Source organism: Lingula anatina, chromosome 8 (genome assembly GCF_051362555.1).
Source record: "Lingula anatina isolate TDL-2025a chromosome 8, LinAna3.0, whole genome shotgun sequence".
NCBI lineage: Eukaryota > Metazoa > Brachiopoda > Lingulata > Lingulida > Lingulidae > Lingula > Lingula anatina.
Genome location: NC_141774.1, coordinates 10,883,852 through 10,903,956, shown reverse-complemented (window position 1 = coordinate 10,903,956; position 20,105 = coordinate 10,883,852). Strand labels below are relative to the sequence as shown.

Sequence of the window (20,105 nt, the reverse complement as noted above, 5' to 3'; positions counted from 1 at the left end):
TCGGCTGGAAGGAGAACAATTAAATGGATAATACTGGTAATCAGAAAATTGTCAACTTATCTGCCTGACTTTACTGTGAATACCGTACATGCATACATAAATTGTTGAAAATTGAGGAAACTGCAATATATTGGGACATTGATGAAGTACGTATATTTATGTAGCCAATATAGTTTGTTATTATTATTATAATTTAACGAATCGAATGATACGCTCGTCAGGACAGTGCAGTCTTTCATACATGGTAGTTACTTGTTACTATAATGTTTTCTGTTTAGTTTTGCATTCATTACCTTTTGTTGGTGCCCATAGCAAGCAGGCCAAGGTGACAAGGTAGATCAAAACCTTAAAAACAAATATTGAGAAGAAATGACACTTTTCTTCGAGATTGAAAACCTATTTTCAGACCTAATAAATTGTGCTAGTATAGAAAATAATGTATCAATATCATTTACAAGTCTGTCTCATTTTCACTCTTTCAGCCGTTAGTTGCTTCCAGTCGTTAGTTGCTAATTTCATATATTAGACGCGGGTTCTAAAATTTGTAAAAGGTGTCAGAATTATCATAATAAATAATCATTTTCACGTATTCTGTAATATTGGGCCGTTTGGGATGTCTTTTTATAATTCATGGTTTTATTCAGCAGAAACAATGTAACATCGTTAATAAAAATAAGCAGTTAGCATCAAACAGACAAGATCATTTGGAACAAACGCATACTTACAGTTTCTATCTCACTTACCTCGGTCATCCTCGTCTTGTATATACGGTAGTCCGGGTGTAACTTTTTCACTTTAAATCACCAAGAGTAGTTTGTATGTCTCTCTACGATGTCATTTTGATTCGCCTTTTAGATCTGGTTGACACAAGGATGCCGTCCCTGTGACGTATTATAGGTCTATTGGGCGCTGCCCACACTCGTTATAGAACACAGGTGTGCTCTCATAATTAGTAATTACCGTACTGTTCACAATATTCGCGCAGGTCATATCACCAACGTCGTCTCTCTCTGAAATGGCTTGTTTAAAGCACGTAATTTATACATTTTTTTAAAGAAGAACAGGAGATAACGATTTTGGGGGAATTTTATAACTACGAATCTTTGATGCATCACAAAATAGCCTGTCGTTAATTCACCAACGGCTAAAACGTTCATATTACGGTCTACAAGTATGCGATTTCTCAGTCGCAGCTGTTTCCTAAGACGCGGGGCGTGGTTGCTTGTCTGTACTGGTAGAATGTCATGGCATGCTTTGGAGTTGAACACTAACTTTGGAGTTTTACATTAGCCAATATACCGACCTAAAGATTGAGAAAGGGAATTCCTCGAAGAAGCTTGGAATATAAGGGAGATATAACAGATTTGAGGGTTGAAGTTTCTTCTTGCAATGAGATACGAGTATATTTTGCGCATCCTGTCCAATGATTTTAAAATCTTTTCTCAAATATTGATTCCTTTTAGGAAAAAAAAACATAAGGTCGAGGTATTTTTAGAAATGTATTATTGCCCCACCAAACATAATTACACGGTGTGCAAACAGGCACCTCTGTCACCTCCGGTAGACCTAACACGACCTTGGTGACACAGCTTGCAGTGGATGCCACATTAACAGAAACACATATATTGAATGTAACAGCTGAGATGTAGCAACACAGATTACACTGGCAATATTAAAATATATGAAAACTCTCTCGCTACTTTGATCCATCTATTTAACATGTAAATAACAGGGGCGGAGCCAGGATTATTTGAAGGGGGTTTCGGGGATGCGAAGTCGACTCTCCACCCCCCACCCCCACCCTCTCGGCGTGGGGTTCGGGGCCCGCTAAAGGTCCCGAATTTTTTTGGTATTTTAGAGGGCGAACGGTGCCATTTAGTACGGTTTAGAACTATGATTTAGCTGGTCAAAATTTTATTTCAGGAGGGTAACATTGGTGTGATTTTTTTTTCAAAAATCGAAGGGAGGGTCAGGACCCCCCTGACCCCCCCCCTTAAAACCGCCACTGAAAATTGGGCCGTCTTCCACACTTCAACATTCGACTCGTTCCGATAGCCTACGAGACAACACAGACAGCCTCGTGCAGAATTAACCTGTTTATTCCCAGCGCAGTTTCACAAAGAGCAGTTTTCCAGAAAGATGCATGGTGACAACACCATCCTCAGAAATCACATTCGATTGCATAAAGATATCATGCTTTGTGTGTGTGTGTGTGTGTGTGTGTGTGTGTGTGTGTGTGAGAGAGAGAGAGAGAGAGAGAGAGAGAAAGAGAGAGATGACTGCAGTCATTCTGTCGTTCACACATACAAAGTAAGTGGTCTAGTATAAAATGGATGTGTTGTGCTTCGCTATCGCAGTCTTCTGCAGAAACATTATGAATAGTAACTAAGCAGGGGAATAAATCGAACTTTAATTTGTTTAATCTGTTTTATGTTATGAAGTCGAAATTTATAGTGGTTTTAATATTTAGCAATGTTTTTATCTTTATTATTCAGTAATTTTATCTGAATGTCCTTTTATCTCTATGTATCCATCCAACCGTTTTTCGGTTTTCCAGATATATTAATAATGATAATACGAGTAATTATTATCATATTTTATAAATCACTGGAATAACATATGTTTGGGTGAATGTATATCATAGACGTTTCTTAATTCAGTGTAAAGTCGCAAAAAGTTAGAAATGGTTTTTGCCAGGTATGCACAGGTGTAACATTTCAAGCACCTCTGTTTGTACTGGTACAGCTGTTGTAAACTTGCGTTCTTTATTGTGAAATGTGTGTTCAAATTAAATTTTAAATACTCCAATGGAAAAAAAATAAAAAAGAATTGCTCGAAAAATGCATGGTCACAATCTAAACAGCAACGCCATGTTAATGTTTCTGTATCTAGTTGACTTTAACAACAAATCCCCGCGGCGTGTTTACACTTGGCTTAATACAGAGCCCAGTGGAATTAAAGGGGTCCAATTTGGCGTTTCTGCAGCTCCAGGTCTTCCTTTTGGGTACCTAAAAATGCTCTGGGCCTGAATTCAATTAATTGCATGGCATAAAGCAGCCAACTTGTCTTCATACCCAGTTAACAATACCACACTAATTTTTGCACTCTTCCAAAGAGAGGTATTTTTACCAATTTTGCAATGTGCGAACGTTCTCCGTCAATAATTATAGGGGATTCTCAATAAAAATTATCACTTATATTAATTACTGCCGCTGATTTTCACTTCAGCGTTAAAGTTCAATTAAGTTAGTGCAAAAACGTAGAAGACCGCTTAATTCCATGAAAACTGTTGCTACACAACTCAGGTAACCATACACGGCTTAATGTTTGCCGATCGTTTTGATTACATTCTTATCATCACAGAAACACACCACATCTGAAAACCACACTGTTTTTTGTTGACTGGGTTTATTATGACCACCGCAACTGGTTCTATTTGTGGATCGATTGTATTTAATGTCACCGTATTTAATGTCTCACTCAAAGACCGTGGAGCGTTTCTTTTCATTTGATTACATAGCTGCCTCTGGCAACGACATGCCAACAATCTCGCCTTTGATCCCATGTCGATACCCGTGGAAATCGGGGCTCCCAATGTAAACGTTGACGTGATCGATTAGTTAAAGAGACAGCATTCATTCACGCTCGTGTCCCCGGGGTGGATGGATTGAGGGGGAGCGGCTCTACAGGGTGCTTAGAAAGCAGAATACACATTAAAGACTTTTTAACTGCGCACAAGCAATAAATCAACGTACTCAGTTCACTGGAAGACGTTCAATAACGTCTATGAACTGAAGGCGTATGGCTTATTGTTTGGCGAGTGCTTAATGCATTGTGTAAAGCGAAATAAACATCATTTGTAGTTTACATAGTGCTCTAGCTCTCTCCCCGCCTATGAGCAAAAATCAAGAAGATGCCAAATTAACAAACAGATTTAGCAGGTCAATATCCTAGCTACATCGTTCACTGGACTGACCGATAGCCACAATACATTTGGCCGTGTTTCCCTGCTGGAGCGTGGCCGTGGAAATGAAAAGAAACAAACGCGTAATGTTTACATAATTACGACGCGGTGCCCCCCTTTGTGAACCCGTGGATTAAGTAGTGGTGATTAAACACACAATCCGTGAATCGATTGCCATTCAGCTGGTCCCGAGGCAACACTCCACAGTGCAGTGTCACTGAATAACGTAGGTGGCAGAGAAAAAGCACGATACACTTATTACTTTCCACTTTGTGCTGATACATGTATACCTAAGGAAAGTCGTAGCTAAACTGGAAACACCCTGAAAAGACTGACAGACGCCGAATGACGTGGAGGGGGTAGTGTCACCGTGGACATTGACGCAGATTAACGGTGACTTGTGTCAGTACGAGGCACGAACCAGATCAATCAAATGGGCCCCAGGTGAGCGCCAGAAGACAGTTAGATCCTGCACCCAACGTCCACACCCTGCGTTCAGGTAGCTACAGGTGACATATGTATTAATGAGGTGATCTAAAACTTAGAATCAGTTGTGAAAGAAGACCGAAAACAGTGTGGATCTAACCACTATGGCGACGCCGTAAGGAACACGGCTATTTCTTCCCTGAGAGGACACCGTTATAACAGTGATCATTGTGGAAGAGGATACTAACTGACATTAACTGTAGCCAGTAGAGACAATAAGGATACGAAAAATAACCAAGAGGGATCTAGAATCTACAGAGATATGGGTTCTGGCTCTAGTACGTCGAGGCAGAGTAGCGCCAAGAAACAAGTACCCCAAAACAACATGAAAGACGTGAACCAAAATCAGCAGAACCTCAAGGAGCAGAGGAGAGTGGAGAGGACCGAAAATCAAATCAACCACGAGGACAGGCGCGTCCGTGAAGAGGACGAGGTGGGCAGTTTAAAGGAGGAACTGGACAGAACAATTTCTAGAGACTACGACAAAATGCCCCCTAAGAGGGGCAGTAGGTCGACGCTAGATAGCGGGATCAGTAGAGACACATCAGATGGATTATTGAGACACGAGCACACGGCGTTAAGCCAGCAAGAACAGGAGGATCTGATTCTGAACGAGTTTCACTCCTCCGAGACGGAGGAGTACCCAGAGAAATACGCCGATAGACTGAGGAAACAGCAGCAACACGACACCGTGGCGTTCGCTCTGGGACGAGAAAAGACGGTGTTGGTTCGGAACCCAGAGGAATGGAATATCGATACTTCTCCGGTATGACCAGTTTGTCGGTGGTTTGCCCAGTGGGAGTAAAAGTGGCAGTTTGAGTGCGGTCAGGATTGGGGGGGGGGGGGCACTCAAGGGGAGTGGGGGATAGGGTGTTTATAGTAATCCCCTCCCATATATGAGAGAGAGAGAGAGCGAGAGAGAGATTGGACACAATGTAGGGATTATGTAAAGTTCGGGAGCCACCAAGAGTACGAATAGGTGTATCTCATACAAAGATATCCCCGAGACTGCTGGAATCCCCCCCCCCCCCTTTCACCAGCTCCAACCCCAATCCCGCCCACACCCCATCCCCGATTTTTTTTCTTTTTTCTTTGGTGGATGCCCCGTTTTTTCCTTTGGTGGGTGCCAAGTTAAACTACGACCCCTATATATTTCAATGGAGCCTAGATAAAAACGAACGCGACAGTTGCTACAATTGCCGGCACAAACAAATCGTTAATCACGGCGAGTTTCACGGCAAGACCCATTTTAATTCTACTTTTTGAAAATACCGTGCACAAAATACAAGCTATCAACGTCTCTATTTAATCTTTTCAAACAGTTAGAAGTGAACAGGTGTATTACGTGAATACCGCGAGTTGATGTTAAACGGATAACCTCCTGAACCCTTCTTGTAACAAGTGCGCCCTAAAAAATAGGTAACCCGACACGCGCCATGCATGGCTACGCAATGCTTCTATCCCGCTACTTTTACAGGTAAACAGAGAAATATAAAGAGTGACCAGGTTATGAATTATGAAGTTAATAAACTCGAGTTCGTGAAGTGATATTTATGAAGGTCAAGCCTGTGTTACGATTCCTATAATCTAAAGAATAATCCAGGTTTTAACAGGCAAAGGGAGAAATATAAAGAGTGACCAGGTTATGAATTATGAAGTTAATAAACTTAAGTTAGTGAAGAGATATTTATATTGGTCATGCCTGTGTTACGTTTTGTGGAAAGTAAGTAAAGAGATTGAGTTTACCAGCTAAAACAGTTCACAATAAGAAAATTGACACCAGTGATTAGCGAAAATGTGTAACTGAAACATTATCTTTCGATATACTTCCATAACTTTGATGTCCATACAGAGAAAGCTAAATGGCTAACGCCGTTTCCCATTGATGATCTGAGTAAGGCTAAATGTGTTGACAAATCCTTGTTAGTGAAACTCTACACCGGCACCTGTAATGTATACACAGTTTGGCCATATAGTGTGGCGGAAATTGTTCGTCCAAAATTCTATTGATTCAGTCCACAAAGCAGAATATATTGGGCCGGAATATTTAGATACATGTAATACTAGCCACTGGATAGAAAGGCAATGCCACTAAAGTGAGGTGTAAGATGTCGTGTACACAGTTTGTGTGGCCTGGGCAGTTTGTTATTATAACTGATGATGGAAGTTGACTTATTGAACAATAGTGGTCTTAGACCATTCGAAGGGAGCAGCGACCGTGACTAGTGGCACCCATCAAGAATTAGAGTGAAAAATTCCCAGTTTCTCCAAAATTAGATGTTCTCTCTGCAGAATCATGACAGATCCGTCACTGTAAAAATGCACATCCGGGAATCTTTCTGTGAAGATGGGTGCTAGGAACAATGGAACAATTCCTCGTGCTGTTTCTGCACAGTTCTAGTCAAGCGGTTCCTTCTTGGTATTTTAGTAATAATAATAATGTTAATCTTCTTTTCTCCTCAAGCCAAACTGTGTTGCCTGAGTGAAAACTAGGAATTGATAACCACTATGAGACCATACAATAAACATGCAGTGCTTTAAAATATGGCAATAACTTCTCTTATGTCAGAAATACAGTTTATGAGAACACTTGGCTGGATAGACAACAAGATCCTGGGTAGATGAATGAAAGGCGACCTGGGCTCAATACCCCCTCCCCCCTCCCCTCCTCCCCGACAGAATTTCCCTGGCCGATTACTCACTCGGCTTTCCACCCTTGGCACCATAACATCCACTAATGTATGTTGTCTGTGTCCTAAAATAAACCAAGATATTTCTCATTAAAGCATTATGTCATTAACAGTATTGAATTTGGAGGCCGAGTACTTCTCAACGTTATTACACAGCACAATGTTTTATTCATGCCGGCCGTTGTAAGGATTTCTGTTTCAGCAGCGCTTGTTCAATAACTCGGTCCGCGTGTTCGATAGATGTTTTATCTCCCATGATGAGACTGAAACCCATTCAAAACACGTCGGCTGTAGAAGCCAAACGTAGATTAGTTCGTTGCCCAAGGGATCCTGGCTGTTTTCCTGTTAATTGTACGCCATGTTGACGTGGGCAGGTATGGTGGCGTCCCGTTACTTTGGGGAATCTTGAAAATTCACGAGTTTCTAAATTTTGCAGCTTACTTTTTTTAAGATGAGAAAAATTGTTTTGGTACATTTTGAAGCTTCCCCTTGAGGAGCGCTGTGAACTCCACATTTTTCCACCGTTCATTGTCCTAAATATCTTAATTTCGGATCACTCCACCCGTAGTCAATGTAAAGAATCCAGGTGTCGATAAAATAATTAAACACTCTCAGACAATTTAGCTATTTTTCCAATTGCCATTTAAAGTAATAATTAATGAAGTTCCTTTCGTCATCCCTCTTAAAAGAAACTGGTGATGTATTTGTAAATGCATCAGCCGAAGTATATTAAAGATGTATAACGTACTTCACCTTTAAGTGACTCTTAACAGTACCTGTTTCCCGAAATAACATTAGTCAGTTCTTTGGTTACAGTTGATCCTTTTATTCGGTTATTTATAAATAATACAACACTTTTGGTGCACTGACTCACCTTTTTCCTTTTATATTTCAGAGAGAAACAGATGGCTTTGATCCCAACAAATTCAAAGCAGTGAATAAGACGACAATGGTAAGACATTTATATCAATATTTGCTTCTTATTAGTAAGCCGCGAGTGACTTGATCAGTAGACATGGTAACGGAATATTATAGAAATTACACAAAAGTGTTTCACGCAACATGCGAAAGTTTTTTTTTTTTTTTTTTTTTTTTTTTTGAACTGGGTATTAGACAAGTAATAGTGTGCGGACATAATATTTGGACCAGAATTGCAAAGATGTTATTTGACCTTTATCGCTAGAACACCAATGGTTTACATCATCATCATCATCATCATCATCACGATAATAATAATAAAAATAGTAATAATAATAATAATAATGATAATAATAATGGTCTATTCAGCCACTGTGTGTGTGTGTGTGTGTGTGTGTGTGTGTGTGTGTTATAAGAAATCATATTTCCATTTCAAAACAAAACGAGCGAGTCGGACAAAGAAAAAAAGATAACAGACGTCAATTAAAATACTGTTTACTATTAAAAATATGCAGTAGTTAAATAAAAGCTTTTTAGACACCATTTTGGAACAGGCAGTTTGCTTGAACGGTTCATCTGCATTGTAAAACAGAGGTTCAGTCTGTGATTCACTTATTTCCAGGAGGTGACTGACAACAAGGAGGACGAAGCAGTGGCCACTGAACCGTCACACGGTAAGTTGACCACAGGGTAGAAAGGGGGGTCCGTTTTTTAGGAATGACAGGCCACGGAGGGCACCGCTCAACCCCACCCCACCACCCCACATCATTAGACCCGTCTCAACCCCACTCCCCTTTATCCACCCCTTACCAATCTACTCTACTACCACCCACCCCATATCACTCCACTCAATCCCACCCCACTTTACTCAACCCTCCTCAGTCCTATCCACGCTATTCCACCCACTTCCCTACAACCCTCCTAACCCTACTCTACCCCCCTCTCCTCTCCCCCCACGTCACTCCCCTCCCCTCCACTCCACTTCACCCCACCCCTCCCCACGCCACCCTAATATACTCCCCTCGACCCCACCCACCCCACTCCACTCCACCCCACCTAGGACTACTAGGACCCACCTAGGACCCCCTCACCTCTACCCACTTCACATCATCCCACACCACTCTACTGACAAGTTTAAACCCGCTAAATCACAGTATCTGTTGGCGTTCCTCATAGAAATGTCCTCGTCTGTGAGGAAAGATCTCTCACCATCTCAGTCGTCAATACGTAATCGAGACTGTCTTATCGATGTGAAGTCTCTGATATTGATGTTATGTCACGGTGTGCCTTTCATTAAGTTAAGGGCACGTGCTCTCGTTGCACTCACATTGGTGTCGTTATGTAGGCCTTTGACGTATGTCAAACGCTTATTTCCCTCAAGAGACTTGGGTTCATACATAGGGTTAGTACTGAATAGAACTATTTCGGAATGACCCAATCTCAGTTGACAAAATTAATGTGTTTTTTGTCTACTACTCTTGATCGGTCGATCAGTTGCCCTGTGAATTGTATCAAGGCGACCTCTGTAATTGGATAATCAGTTTTCTGTAAAGCGATCCCGCTGAAATCGACGTTAAACTTTCTGTAATCAATGCAACGTCTATACCAGGACTGACAGTTGTAATACAGCCTTGCTCGAAAGATATGCATAACGGAATTTAGTCTTTATATTTTTTCTGTCTAAATGAAAATCATTACAGCTGAATTTATTGATATTTCAATCTTATTCCAATTTGCAATATCGATGTCTAATGTTTCTTTATTCTATTTTAATAATGTTGGAACATTAATTGCCGTCGTCGCCACTCTCTCTCTCTCTCTCTCTCTCTCTCACACACACACACACACACATACACACACACACACTTGCTGGGGGATCTTGTAACACGATCACTGTTCGAACGGTCAAATATACAATGTAAAACGTCATGTTTTATTCTGTTTCAGAAGAGACAGATGTGCAACCAGAAACGGATCCATTGAACATGTCCACAAAATCTTCCAAGTAAGTACATGTAAACATCGTTATTAATTCATCTAAGAATTATGGGAATTGCACGATGCCATTAAACGTCTCACGGCACGCTCGACCATATAGTGGGATGTGCCACAAGGACTGGTGTACCAGAAATAGTAGTCCTAGAAATGAAAGTCAGGGATCCCATATACTTTGCTCAGGTGAGGGAGTATCGGGGTTAGTAGGCCTATATGGGACAAATATCACCTGTACAAAGTAAAGGGAACTTAGTAAAGGGGTTCTTAGTGCACTACCATTCCTGTCACACCAGCGCCATTTTGGTTATAATATAATCACCAGGCGTCGAATTCGCTATGCCTGGATATCACCCACTTCAGTTTCAGTAGTTTGCCTGTCGGCTGATGTATCTGTGAAAATGAATTAAATAAATTAACAGTAAGATTGCTACAAAACACATCGAACACTTCTTTGCATATCGAATCACACTTTACTGGTCCCACTGTTCTGACGCCGTCATGTACGAAAAACGCTTTGATTTCCCAACAGAGTCTACGCGGTGACGTAAGAGTCCAGATTTATTAATGTAGTTTCGCTCTGCTCCAGTGAACACCAGAGTTATCTCAATATTCCATTAGAAGGGATCGATCCCCACTGTTGGCACTATAGGTCGCTATGTTAGCACCCAGAACAACACAAATTTAAACAAATCTGACACGTCATGCAGAAATGTCAGTATGACGTCACACCGGCAATGCCAGGTTTATTGCCAAAAAGAGAAAGAACACTCACATATCCTAACGCACACTCAGAATTTTTATTTCCCAAAACTCAAACCTATTAGATCTGCAAAGACTTCTATCTCAGGGGAGCTTAAAAGTTTTAATGACTAAACTTAGTTGCATTGAACCTTTTATAAAAAGTTGATTGATTTGATGTTTTAATCATTGTATTCTTCATTTATGTTTTAGTGGAAAATGCCATAATGTGATTTGGTTACTTTTATCACTCTCTTCAAGTGCGTGTACAATCCAACTTTAAATTATAAATATAGTCTATGAATTCCTTACCCATCCTTGTTAACCTCAATTTTTATATGTTACTAAGATAAGCTATTGGCAGGTGCCAATAGGTAGAGGTAACTGATTTGAAAGGGATTGCAGCGGTTTGTAAGATATCCATATTTCACTATAAATACATTGTAAATAACTCATAGAAATACAATAAATTGTATTTTACCCCCAAAACGGCGCTTAACAATATTACTTTGGAATTTGTGCTTCCCATCACATCACGTGACTTCCATAGATGGCTACACTATGTAATAATCTATTATAGAAAAAAAAACTTTTTAGAAAAAAAAAAAGGGAATAATTTTGAATGTAGGAATGGATTCATTTACAATTGGTAATTATGGAAAATTTGTCCTTTCATCATCATCATCATCATTTAGAGCCTATAGTGTTCCACTGTTGGACAAAGGCCTCAGCATGCTTTTTCCATTGTTTCCTATCCTGAGCCTCAGATTTCCAATTTGTCCTTTACCCCAAGAAAATTCATTTTTTGGCCAAAATGAACAGTTGTTATCCCTTTAACTTCGCTTCCTTCGATGTGAAGTACACGCCAAATTGCCTTCCCAAAAAAGTCTTTAAATTAGCATAGATGTTTGCATGCAACGTTCCTTTTTAATGACTGATATCGCCCATGAAATCTAGATCTAGTCTTATTTGTTTTTCCAGAGCGTGATTCTTTTATTTATAAGTTTTTCAACTTTGATTTCCTTCTTTTTAAAAAGCATGGTTCGCTTAAATATACCTAAACATAGGGGCACGTTACTAATACAAAGGCTGTCCCGAAAACGCGCTCTATTATGCAAGTTATCGACTGTGTCGCCAAGAACAAAACTTCTAGTTGCAGATTAATTCGATTAATTATTATCGATTGCAATCATGAGGAGACGTCTACTGTCTTACGGCAATTAATTAAAGGGAACGGATGGCAGACGTGGAGTATTAATATCAACTGCTATAAACATTGACAGCACAGTAAAAAATATGGTCTATTGTCGAGGAGACGCTTGTTGAAATTGAGTTCCCGATACCTTTTTTATGACATGAAGACAATTAACCTATTATATTTAATTAATATTATTATCGTAAGGTTACTGTAAAATTGCTGTTTTAAAACGATGACAAGGCATTTTTAACTGATAATCATAATTTGTTTGTTTTGTTTCAGAATTCTCAAATATGACGTCACGGAAGAGGAACTCATGGAAAGCATTGCCAACGAGTACGAACTATGAGACACTGAACGCATGCGCAGACACAGCAGGGAGGCAAAGGCCTGACGTCATGCGATGGTTCCATGATACAACATACCGATTGGCCATGATAAAACTGGTCACAGCTCGTGACTTGACATGTTGCCATAATGATAGGGGCGGGGCTTGGTTTCTTCGCCACGACACAGCGTGCTATTGTGCCATGGTACGGATTTGTACATGCCGCAGAACGGTTGTCCATTTTACAGATACGGCTTTCCGGGACTTAATTAAGTGACGTCACAGAAAGACCAATATTTTTTTTTTACACTGGAAATGCCATGGAAATAATAATTCTACCTGGATGTGCGGTAAACATCAGACTGAAAGGATATGATTATGGAATGAATATGCCATTTATTACACTGGCAATGGTACTGGATGGTAATGAAAGATGTATAGTTTTCACGTCGCCAGTCCTTAAGATGAATGACAAAGAGTATTGAGCTGTTACAGATGAGGGATTTTTTTCATAATAAACAAGATGATAAATGATGCAGCACCGGGAACATACAGAAAACACTATTCATGCTGAGAGCTTCATCTGTCTTGTTGTGCATTACTGTGACAATGATACATTCTCTGTACACGGCTAGTTCAATCAGTACAAAAAACACTTACATTAAGTGTCTCCTGGGACTTAAATCACTTGGGGGCGTTCAGAATGAGTTAAGTTGCATAAGCTACTGCGCACAAACTCTATGTGGGGTTCTTGCTGAATGCAAACAGATTAACAGACTAACATGCCTACTTGTTTCCAAGGTATTAAATAATTACCAGCTTTTCTACATTCTACTTAGCCCTGGGAGGAGGCGTGTTCTCAACGGAGCCAAAATTATGTTATGGACAATGTCTCATCTTTACACAAAAATGTACACAGTGTTTTATCGTTGCGAAAAGGCATACTCGCTTTTACTAATTGCTCAATGTTTGTTATAATAAATTATTCGAACAGTTCTTATGAAAGATGTGAAATTGTATTTCTGCGTAGAAGTATTCCGTTATGGAATCTGTATGCCTATCTCTGGAAGGCGTTTATTTAATATTTGTAACGATTGTTCCTGTAAGAAAGGCTTTGGGTTTTTTGCCTTAAAATAAGAGCCATTGAAACTACATCAAAGCATAACTTATTTGTTTTATAAGTTTTGTCAGCTGTTTCCTTTACATATTGATTAAACAATGGAGAAGCACTAAGGTAATGATTTATGGGTAAAAAGTGTAATGCGCTAATTGCTAAACTTATCTGTGATATAGCTTTGATAAGCACTCCTTTGGTTGCCATGGTAACATCCTATGATACCATTAAATTGATTTTGTTGTTGAATAGAGAAAACTTTAGATCATTGTCTCCAAAATACTTGTGGCGTCACTGATATTTCTTTATTAGAATTACCTTTACAGAAATAGATGATTACATAGAATTATGATAAAAAACCGGAGTATCAATAAAGATATTTATACAACAAAGTGGCCCTTGATATCGACCAGGCGTTCTTCAACAAAGACGCGTTGAACAATTGTCTCGAGTTCGTTGTTCTTTTTGTCTCAACAGTTATGTTTTTGAAATAAGATATGTCATAATTTTTTAGGAAACATATTACTGTCACCAGATGGAAGCTGTCGATGATACTCAGTAGCCTACATTGTTCGATACAAATATATAATGATTCAGTTGGATTTAAATGTCAAAATTCAGTTCCATTGCTGGGTCAGTTCAGATGGTCCTTGGGGCGTTTTTTCTGTCTCTTTCCTTCTTATATGTTTTCTCTCTTTCTCTTTTTTTTAACAAAGGTCCATTCTTAAACTAAATTAAGGAGAGAGGCGTTTGCTTGAAACTCCCAGCCGCTGTTGACCAAATCGCTGCGCTGTAGGCCTACTGGTCACGTACTCTGTGAGTCAAAGGTCTCGCTTGTAGTCAATCACAAATTATGGTATCTCTCCTTCGATTTTGTAAACTTTTCTATAGACCCTGTGATATCAGAGGCTAGTGATCACGTACTTTTGAAATAATAGAAAACTTCTCTATAGGGATTGCAATTAAATTTCCACTCTCTGCAGTTTTGAAGAAAATTATATGCCAGCAGTTGTGCGTATTTGCTTCCCTAACTGCTGTGTGTATTTGCTTCCGTAACGAACAGACCCTCAGTTTTATTATGTGGTACAAAACCCCTTAGAATACGAGCTCCGATATGGTCTAGTGGTTAGGATTCCTGGCTTTCATCCAGGCGGCCCGGGTTCGATTCCCGGTATCGGAACGATGATTTTTTTGTTTAATTAGTTTGTTTGATTAATTAGTCCATAATAACTAAAAATAAAAATAATGGAAACTGAGCTGCCTGGGAAGTGGTTTGAACTTAGTGTTTTTCTAGTTTTCTGAAACAACAGTCCTGGGCCCCGTAACTCAAAAGCAACGCAAATTGCGACTGAGCGCAAGCGTCTCGATTCCAGAACTCACCCATACTCGCCCCATATGAGAGCCTCGAAATTAAAGGTGATATCGCTATTCGCGATGCTTTCGAGTTACGGAGCTCTGCTTTTTCTGTGGGATTATGGCTAAAATTAGCTCCTTTCACACCTGATGTTACACGACAGGATGTGAAAACTCATCTGACATTTCTAAGAACCATAACAACGATTATCACGTTGCGGTGAATATGGTGTTTAGCACATTGTAAAATGAGCGTTTACTTTTATTACATTCATTGTTTATTCACTGGTATTTGCCAGGTATATTTGCTCTATGGATTACAGTAATGACTTGATCTTTTTAAGGGGGAAAATTGTTGATTTAACACATAGTGTATTTTCCGTCATAAATTCTTAAAGTGAGAAAAATCTGATTGAGTGGTTGCAAGAAAAAAAAACAAAAAAACAAAAAAAAAAAAACGGAAAAGCAAGCTCCATTTTAGTGCTATTCTATATAGCAAAAGCACCACATATGCTTTGTAGAACTATGATTTTTAATGATTTGGAAATCATGTATCTGAAAATTTGATAATTCTTCCCCATTGAAAAAACAGAGTCATCAACGTAACTAGTAAACACAACTATCCTCATTTGACAGATGTTATATAGTACTTTTGTCACAAAGGTAGAGATTCCCCTGTATTATTGTTATCATCAACAGTAGTGAAAATAAAGACAACTGTACCTTTTGTACCAAATAAACAATTATGATTCATTATCTTTATTATCATCCATCATTATTAAACCAGACACAATAGATCATGACATCATGTCGTATACTCTGACAAAGACAGCAAAGACGGCAACAATTTTTTTTGCAGACTTCCCTTCCGGACATGCACATGGATATTTTACATCACACTCGGTCTGAGAATCTATGTTGTCACAAACAGACTGGAAAACAACATGAATAAATGATGTGGATTACGTGTACTGTGCCAGTTTGGGGCAAGAGCACTGCCACTATTCACAGCTATTGGATCACAGCATTATGAGTACATCGGTACTGCAGTAGAACTTTAGGGTAAAAAAACTCATAAATATAAAAATTCATAAATATCTTCAATGCTGTTTTTGCTCCAAGGTTTTCATGTAGGTTAAGAGTAAACTTGTGTATTTCTGCTATGGCAGAATCATTCCACAACTAAAACCCATTTTTTCTTTAAGATTATTTGAGTCGTAACTCTCCCTGCCAAACCTGGCAATGTGGCAAATGGTGTAAGGAATGAAGTTCTACACCTGGGCATCTTTAGTCCCAGTTACAGGAAACAGACACTGTGCAATGACATGACTGATGCTTTGGGTGAGAGTTCCATGAATATTCTCAATGACGATACTGCATTCCATCTACGGGCAATTTTAGTCCAAGCCCATGTGCTACTACATGAAGTTTGCCATCTGATGAGTTGAGATGAGCTCCATGATATCCACATCAGGACGTGTCACAAGTAAGTTCTATGACTCTGGAAAAGGTTTCGTTAGGAGACTTCTCAGTCTAGGACCACCACATCTTCGTCATCGTCACTGGAGGCACCGCCATTGAGCTGAGATAAATACTCCTTGGCTAGGATTTTTCTTGGAATGATATCTGAAAGAAAAATAAATTGAGAAAAAAATTACTTAATACTATGGTTACCATTGATATCATTAAAGGTAATTTATATGAGGTTTTCCCAAACAAACAAACTTTCCTTGGGGGTAAAAAACAATTTTCTCCTACTCATAAATCTTGCTTGTCCATTCCATTAACTTGGATTTGATGTACACGTTATATTACATATTAACAGAAGTTCATCATGTTTCATTAAGATTTAGCAGCAAATGACATTAAACATTCAACACATTGACACAAGAACATGAAACAGACCTCATAAAATTATATAACCATTTCCTGCAGTACAAGATCAATCTACATTGTCAATGATTGAGAGCAGTGCCATTAACACCTTAGTGAAGCAATATTTTTCATACAAACACACATCAACACTAACGTGTGTTAAAGCTGGCATTATGAGTTGCTGTGTGATAAGTGAAAGTATAATAAAAGGGATAAAGCTCAATTAAGTCACACTGCAGCAACAATCAAGCAGAAATTGAAAGTTCTAGTTGCAGCGGGTTGAAAAAGAGACTAACATAAGTCTCTGAAGCTGGGACAAACATGTTAATTAAAAATTAAAGACTTACATTTGTCAAAAATTGAAAATTTCTTAGAAAACCAACAAATAATTAATTCAAAGATAAGAACATTGCAAGACACTTGTACACATCTGACAACCATCCAACATGTGGTGGTTTATAAAAATATTTTTTTTTTGGGGGGGGGGGGGGGGGGGGGGGGGGGGGGGGGGGGGGGAAGGGCTGAACCCCAGAACATTAATAGTAAATGCCACAATGTTTCCCTCATCCACAAACGATAATGTCATGAAATTGATTGCCAACCTAAAACCCTTTAGAAATTAAAACCCTTTGGAAACTTAGAGTGAAAATCCACAATAATATTATATCATATGAAACTATCCCCAGGTATGGTAATCCTAGTAAGAAGGATTAATTGCATATTTTCTCATTTAAAATGACATGAAGTGTACCACATCAAATATTATTTTGTTTGCTCCAAGATTTAAGAGGCCTAATCATATGCAAATAATAGAAGTCAAGGCAAAGAAATTCAATAGCAGTTACATTAGCTTGTAATTCTATACACTTTGTGGCAGACACAGAACTTTCAAATAAGACTGTAATGCAAACTATCATGCTGAATCAATTAGAACAATATTTTTTCAAACACCAAATATGTTATACATCATGAGAGTAGCCTTTTGGAGCACCATTTCCTGAATATGAACAGACTACTGAAGGCATCAATAATGTGTAATTTTGTAATTATAATCATCAATAAAGGGCAAATCTTAGGCCCAGAGCAAACTCAAAAATTAATGTAGGTGTGCGCACTGATCTGTCTCTTTCTCTTGCTAAAACCATTATCAGGCAAAAAAAAAAAAAAAAGTACTAGTACATCATTATATCTACTGAAATTTGGAGAAAAAAAATGATTATTCTTTGTTTTCATTGTTTAATCAATTAATGTATTTATCATCATTATGTGTGTGTGTGTGTGTGTGTGTGTGTGTGTGTGTGTGTGTGTGTGTGAGTGCTTGTGTGCGTGCCCACATACGTGTGTGACTGGTTTCTCATGTTACCCAACTTTACGAATCAGTTTAAGATGTTTTACTGAGGTCGAGTTAATCTTACACAATCCATTGATATCCCATATGAGTGTGGAAAATATTGATTCTTTTTATGAATTATTTCCCCACTCTATCAATACACCTTCCAACCTATTGATCCTCGTGTAAACACTTTAATATCAGTATATTAGATACCTGTTAGAAACCATTATTGTTCAACATCAGATCTGCTCACTCTGTGACCTCATTGACTCTTGGAACATTTCTCAAAGTAAGGTCAATAACTTTGTTATTTTATACCTAATATATCTGTTAGAAACCATTCTTGCTGGCCATCAGATCTGTTCATTCTGCGCCCGACTTCACGTGACCTCATTGACTCCAGGACCAATTCTTAATCAGAGTCAGGTTAATTGCTATATATTATACCCATATCTAGGGTAGCACTGGGAATGTTTTTTTTTTTTTTTTGCTTTGCCAAATCACTACTCTTTCATCACTTTTTTTCTTAAAATGTCCTAAATTTAACTAAAAACAAGTCAAATCAACCCTGTTTTGTGTAGCCAATTTAAGTCGGTTTTAGCATAGGGCTGAAAAGGGGAGTTTTAGCACTAACTCACATATAAACCTGCTTAGTACCTGACAGAAATGGTAGCAAGTTTCTTTGTCCTCTTAAGCAATGATAGAAAATGTCACCACTGCACTGGCAGGATTGTGTCACAGCAGGCAGAACATCTAACAAAATGTGCTGTCAGAAATGACAGAACAACAGACATATTGTGCTGACAGAACTAAATGAACAGCTAGCACAATAAACTGCCACAACTAACAAAACACCTCACATAAGTGATACCAGCAATACATTTTTTTTCAAACTGCTTTCTTATAATTACAATACAATGTCACAAGATACTTATCTACTGACCATGAACAAATAAAGATATAAAAGATAAAAACTGATCCCTGAGCGGAGGCTGAGAGGGTCAGTATGATAAATCAAAGATAATGCTTGTCAATGCTTACCATGTAAAAATTCTAAATTATCATCTGTGTTCACAATTTCAGCCAGGTCTTTATAGTCCACTTTGTTCTCCTCTCTGCTTCTCTTCAGTGCTTCTACAGCCAGGTCCTGCACAAACAGCTCCTGTAAAACAACAAATAGTCAGACCTGGACACAGGACACGAAGATTGAGTTCAGATTCCAAAATCTTACCAAATGGATCTATCTAACTCTGCTGGGGATTAGCGCTAAAGTGCATTCTTAATTGTCTGACACGCCTCTTCGAGTAGCTACTTAGTAGTTAATTAGCTAATTACCCCTAGCAACTCGGGGAGGCATATCAGACATTTAAGCTGATTACAGTGATTGCACTTAAGGAGTATTTCTTGCAAGAGTTAAGATTGATCCAGCTAGTATGATGGGTTTGTCTGAATGCTCTCATAATGCATAGTTCCACCAATATTTATGTGTTAGCCACTATTTACTTTTTCTGATATTCAGTATGTGTGCTAACACCTAAAAAGACATTATTACATGGCAATACTATTGGTATTACGATTTTTGTGTTGTTCAAAGAGCTGTCGACAGTAAAATTGTTCCTTTTTCATCAGCATGGGACTTGAGGAGTTGAGGTAAGAGAAAAAAGAATTTGATACTCAGTAGCTCTAGCATTGGAGTGGACTCATTATTCTTATTGGGTGTATTTAATTCAAAAATACTAGGTTTATCGATTTAAATCGGATTTTTGACTTTTTGATCAACTAGTGTGATATTCGAAAGACGTTTTATGTGAATTTTAGTTTCACTGAGTAAGATCTGCCTCTGTCAACAACAACGGGAAAGGGACGGTTAGTAATGACGTTACGATGGATAGTTGATGAGACAAGTAAAACTTACTGTTGCCTTTGCTATAAGAAACAGGCAATCTTGGCTTATGTTAGAAACATCTGGGGAGCTCTTCATTATCGTCTTAATCCTAGACAGAGGCAAAGATATTTGTGCCGCCTTTTCTGTCTTTTCTTTGTCCGCCATTTTGACGCTATGATTTGCCTCGTGACAACTATAAGGAAAATTGTGAATGATTAGACACTTTTA

General features: G+C 38.7%; 2 protein-coding genes and 1 non-coding gene across 3 annotated transcripts; 2 read left to right on the top strand and 1 right to left on the bottom strand.

Moving 5' to 3' along the window:
* Positions 1-3,790: 3,790 nt before the first annotated feature.
* LOC106176741 (uncharacterized) lies at positions 3,791-13,313 on the top strand. The gene is made up of 5 exons (XM_086994410.1): positions 3,791-5,216; positions 8,036-8,092; positions 8,681-8,732; positions 10,006-10,063; positions 12,272-13,313. The coding sequence occupies exons 1-5, from the start codon at positions 4,713-4,715 to the stop codon at positions 12,336-12,338; spliced, it is 738 nt and encodes a 245-aa protein (XP_086850536.1). The 5' UTR covers positions 3,791-4,712; the 3' UTR covers positions 12,339-13,313.
* A 1,226-nt stretch (positions 13,314-14,539) lies between these two features.
* On the top strand, positions 14,540-14,611 carry Trnae-uuc (transfer RNA glutamic acid (anticodon UUC)). The gene has a single exon. It is a non-coding gene; the product is annotated as a tRNA-Glu (tRNA).
* Positions 14,612-15,518: 907 nt separating this feature from the next.
* Positions 15,519-20,079, bottom strand: LOC106169270 (chromatin accessibility complex protein 1-like). Its single transcript, XM_013548681.2, has 3 exons — positions 19,908-20,079; positions 19,034-19,154; positions 15,519-16,410 (listed from the first exon to the last, which is right to left on the bottom strand). The coding sequence occupies exons 1-3, from the start codon at positions 20,040-20,042 to the stop codon at positions 16,313-16,315; spliced, it is 354 nt and encodes a 117-aa protein (XP_013404135.2). The 5' UTR covers positions 20,043-20,079; the 3' UTR covers positions 15,519-16,312.
* Between the last annotated feature and the right edge of the window lie 26 nt (positions 20,080-20,105).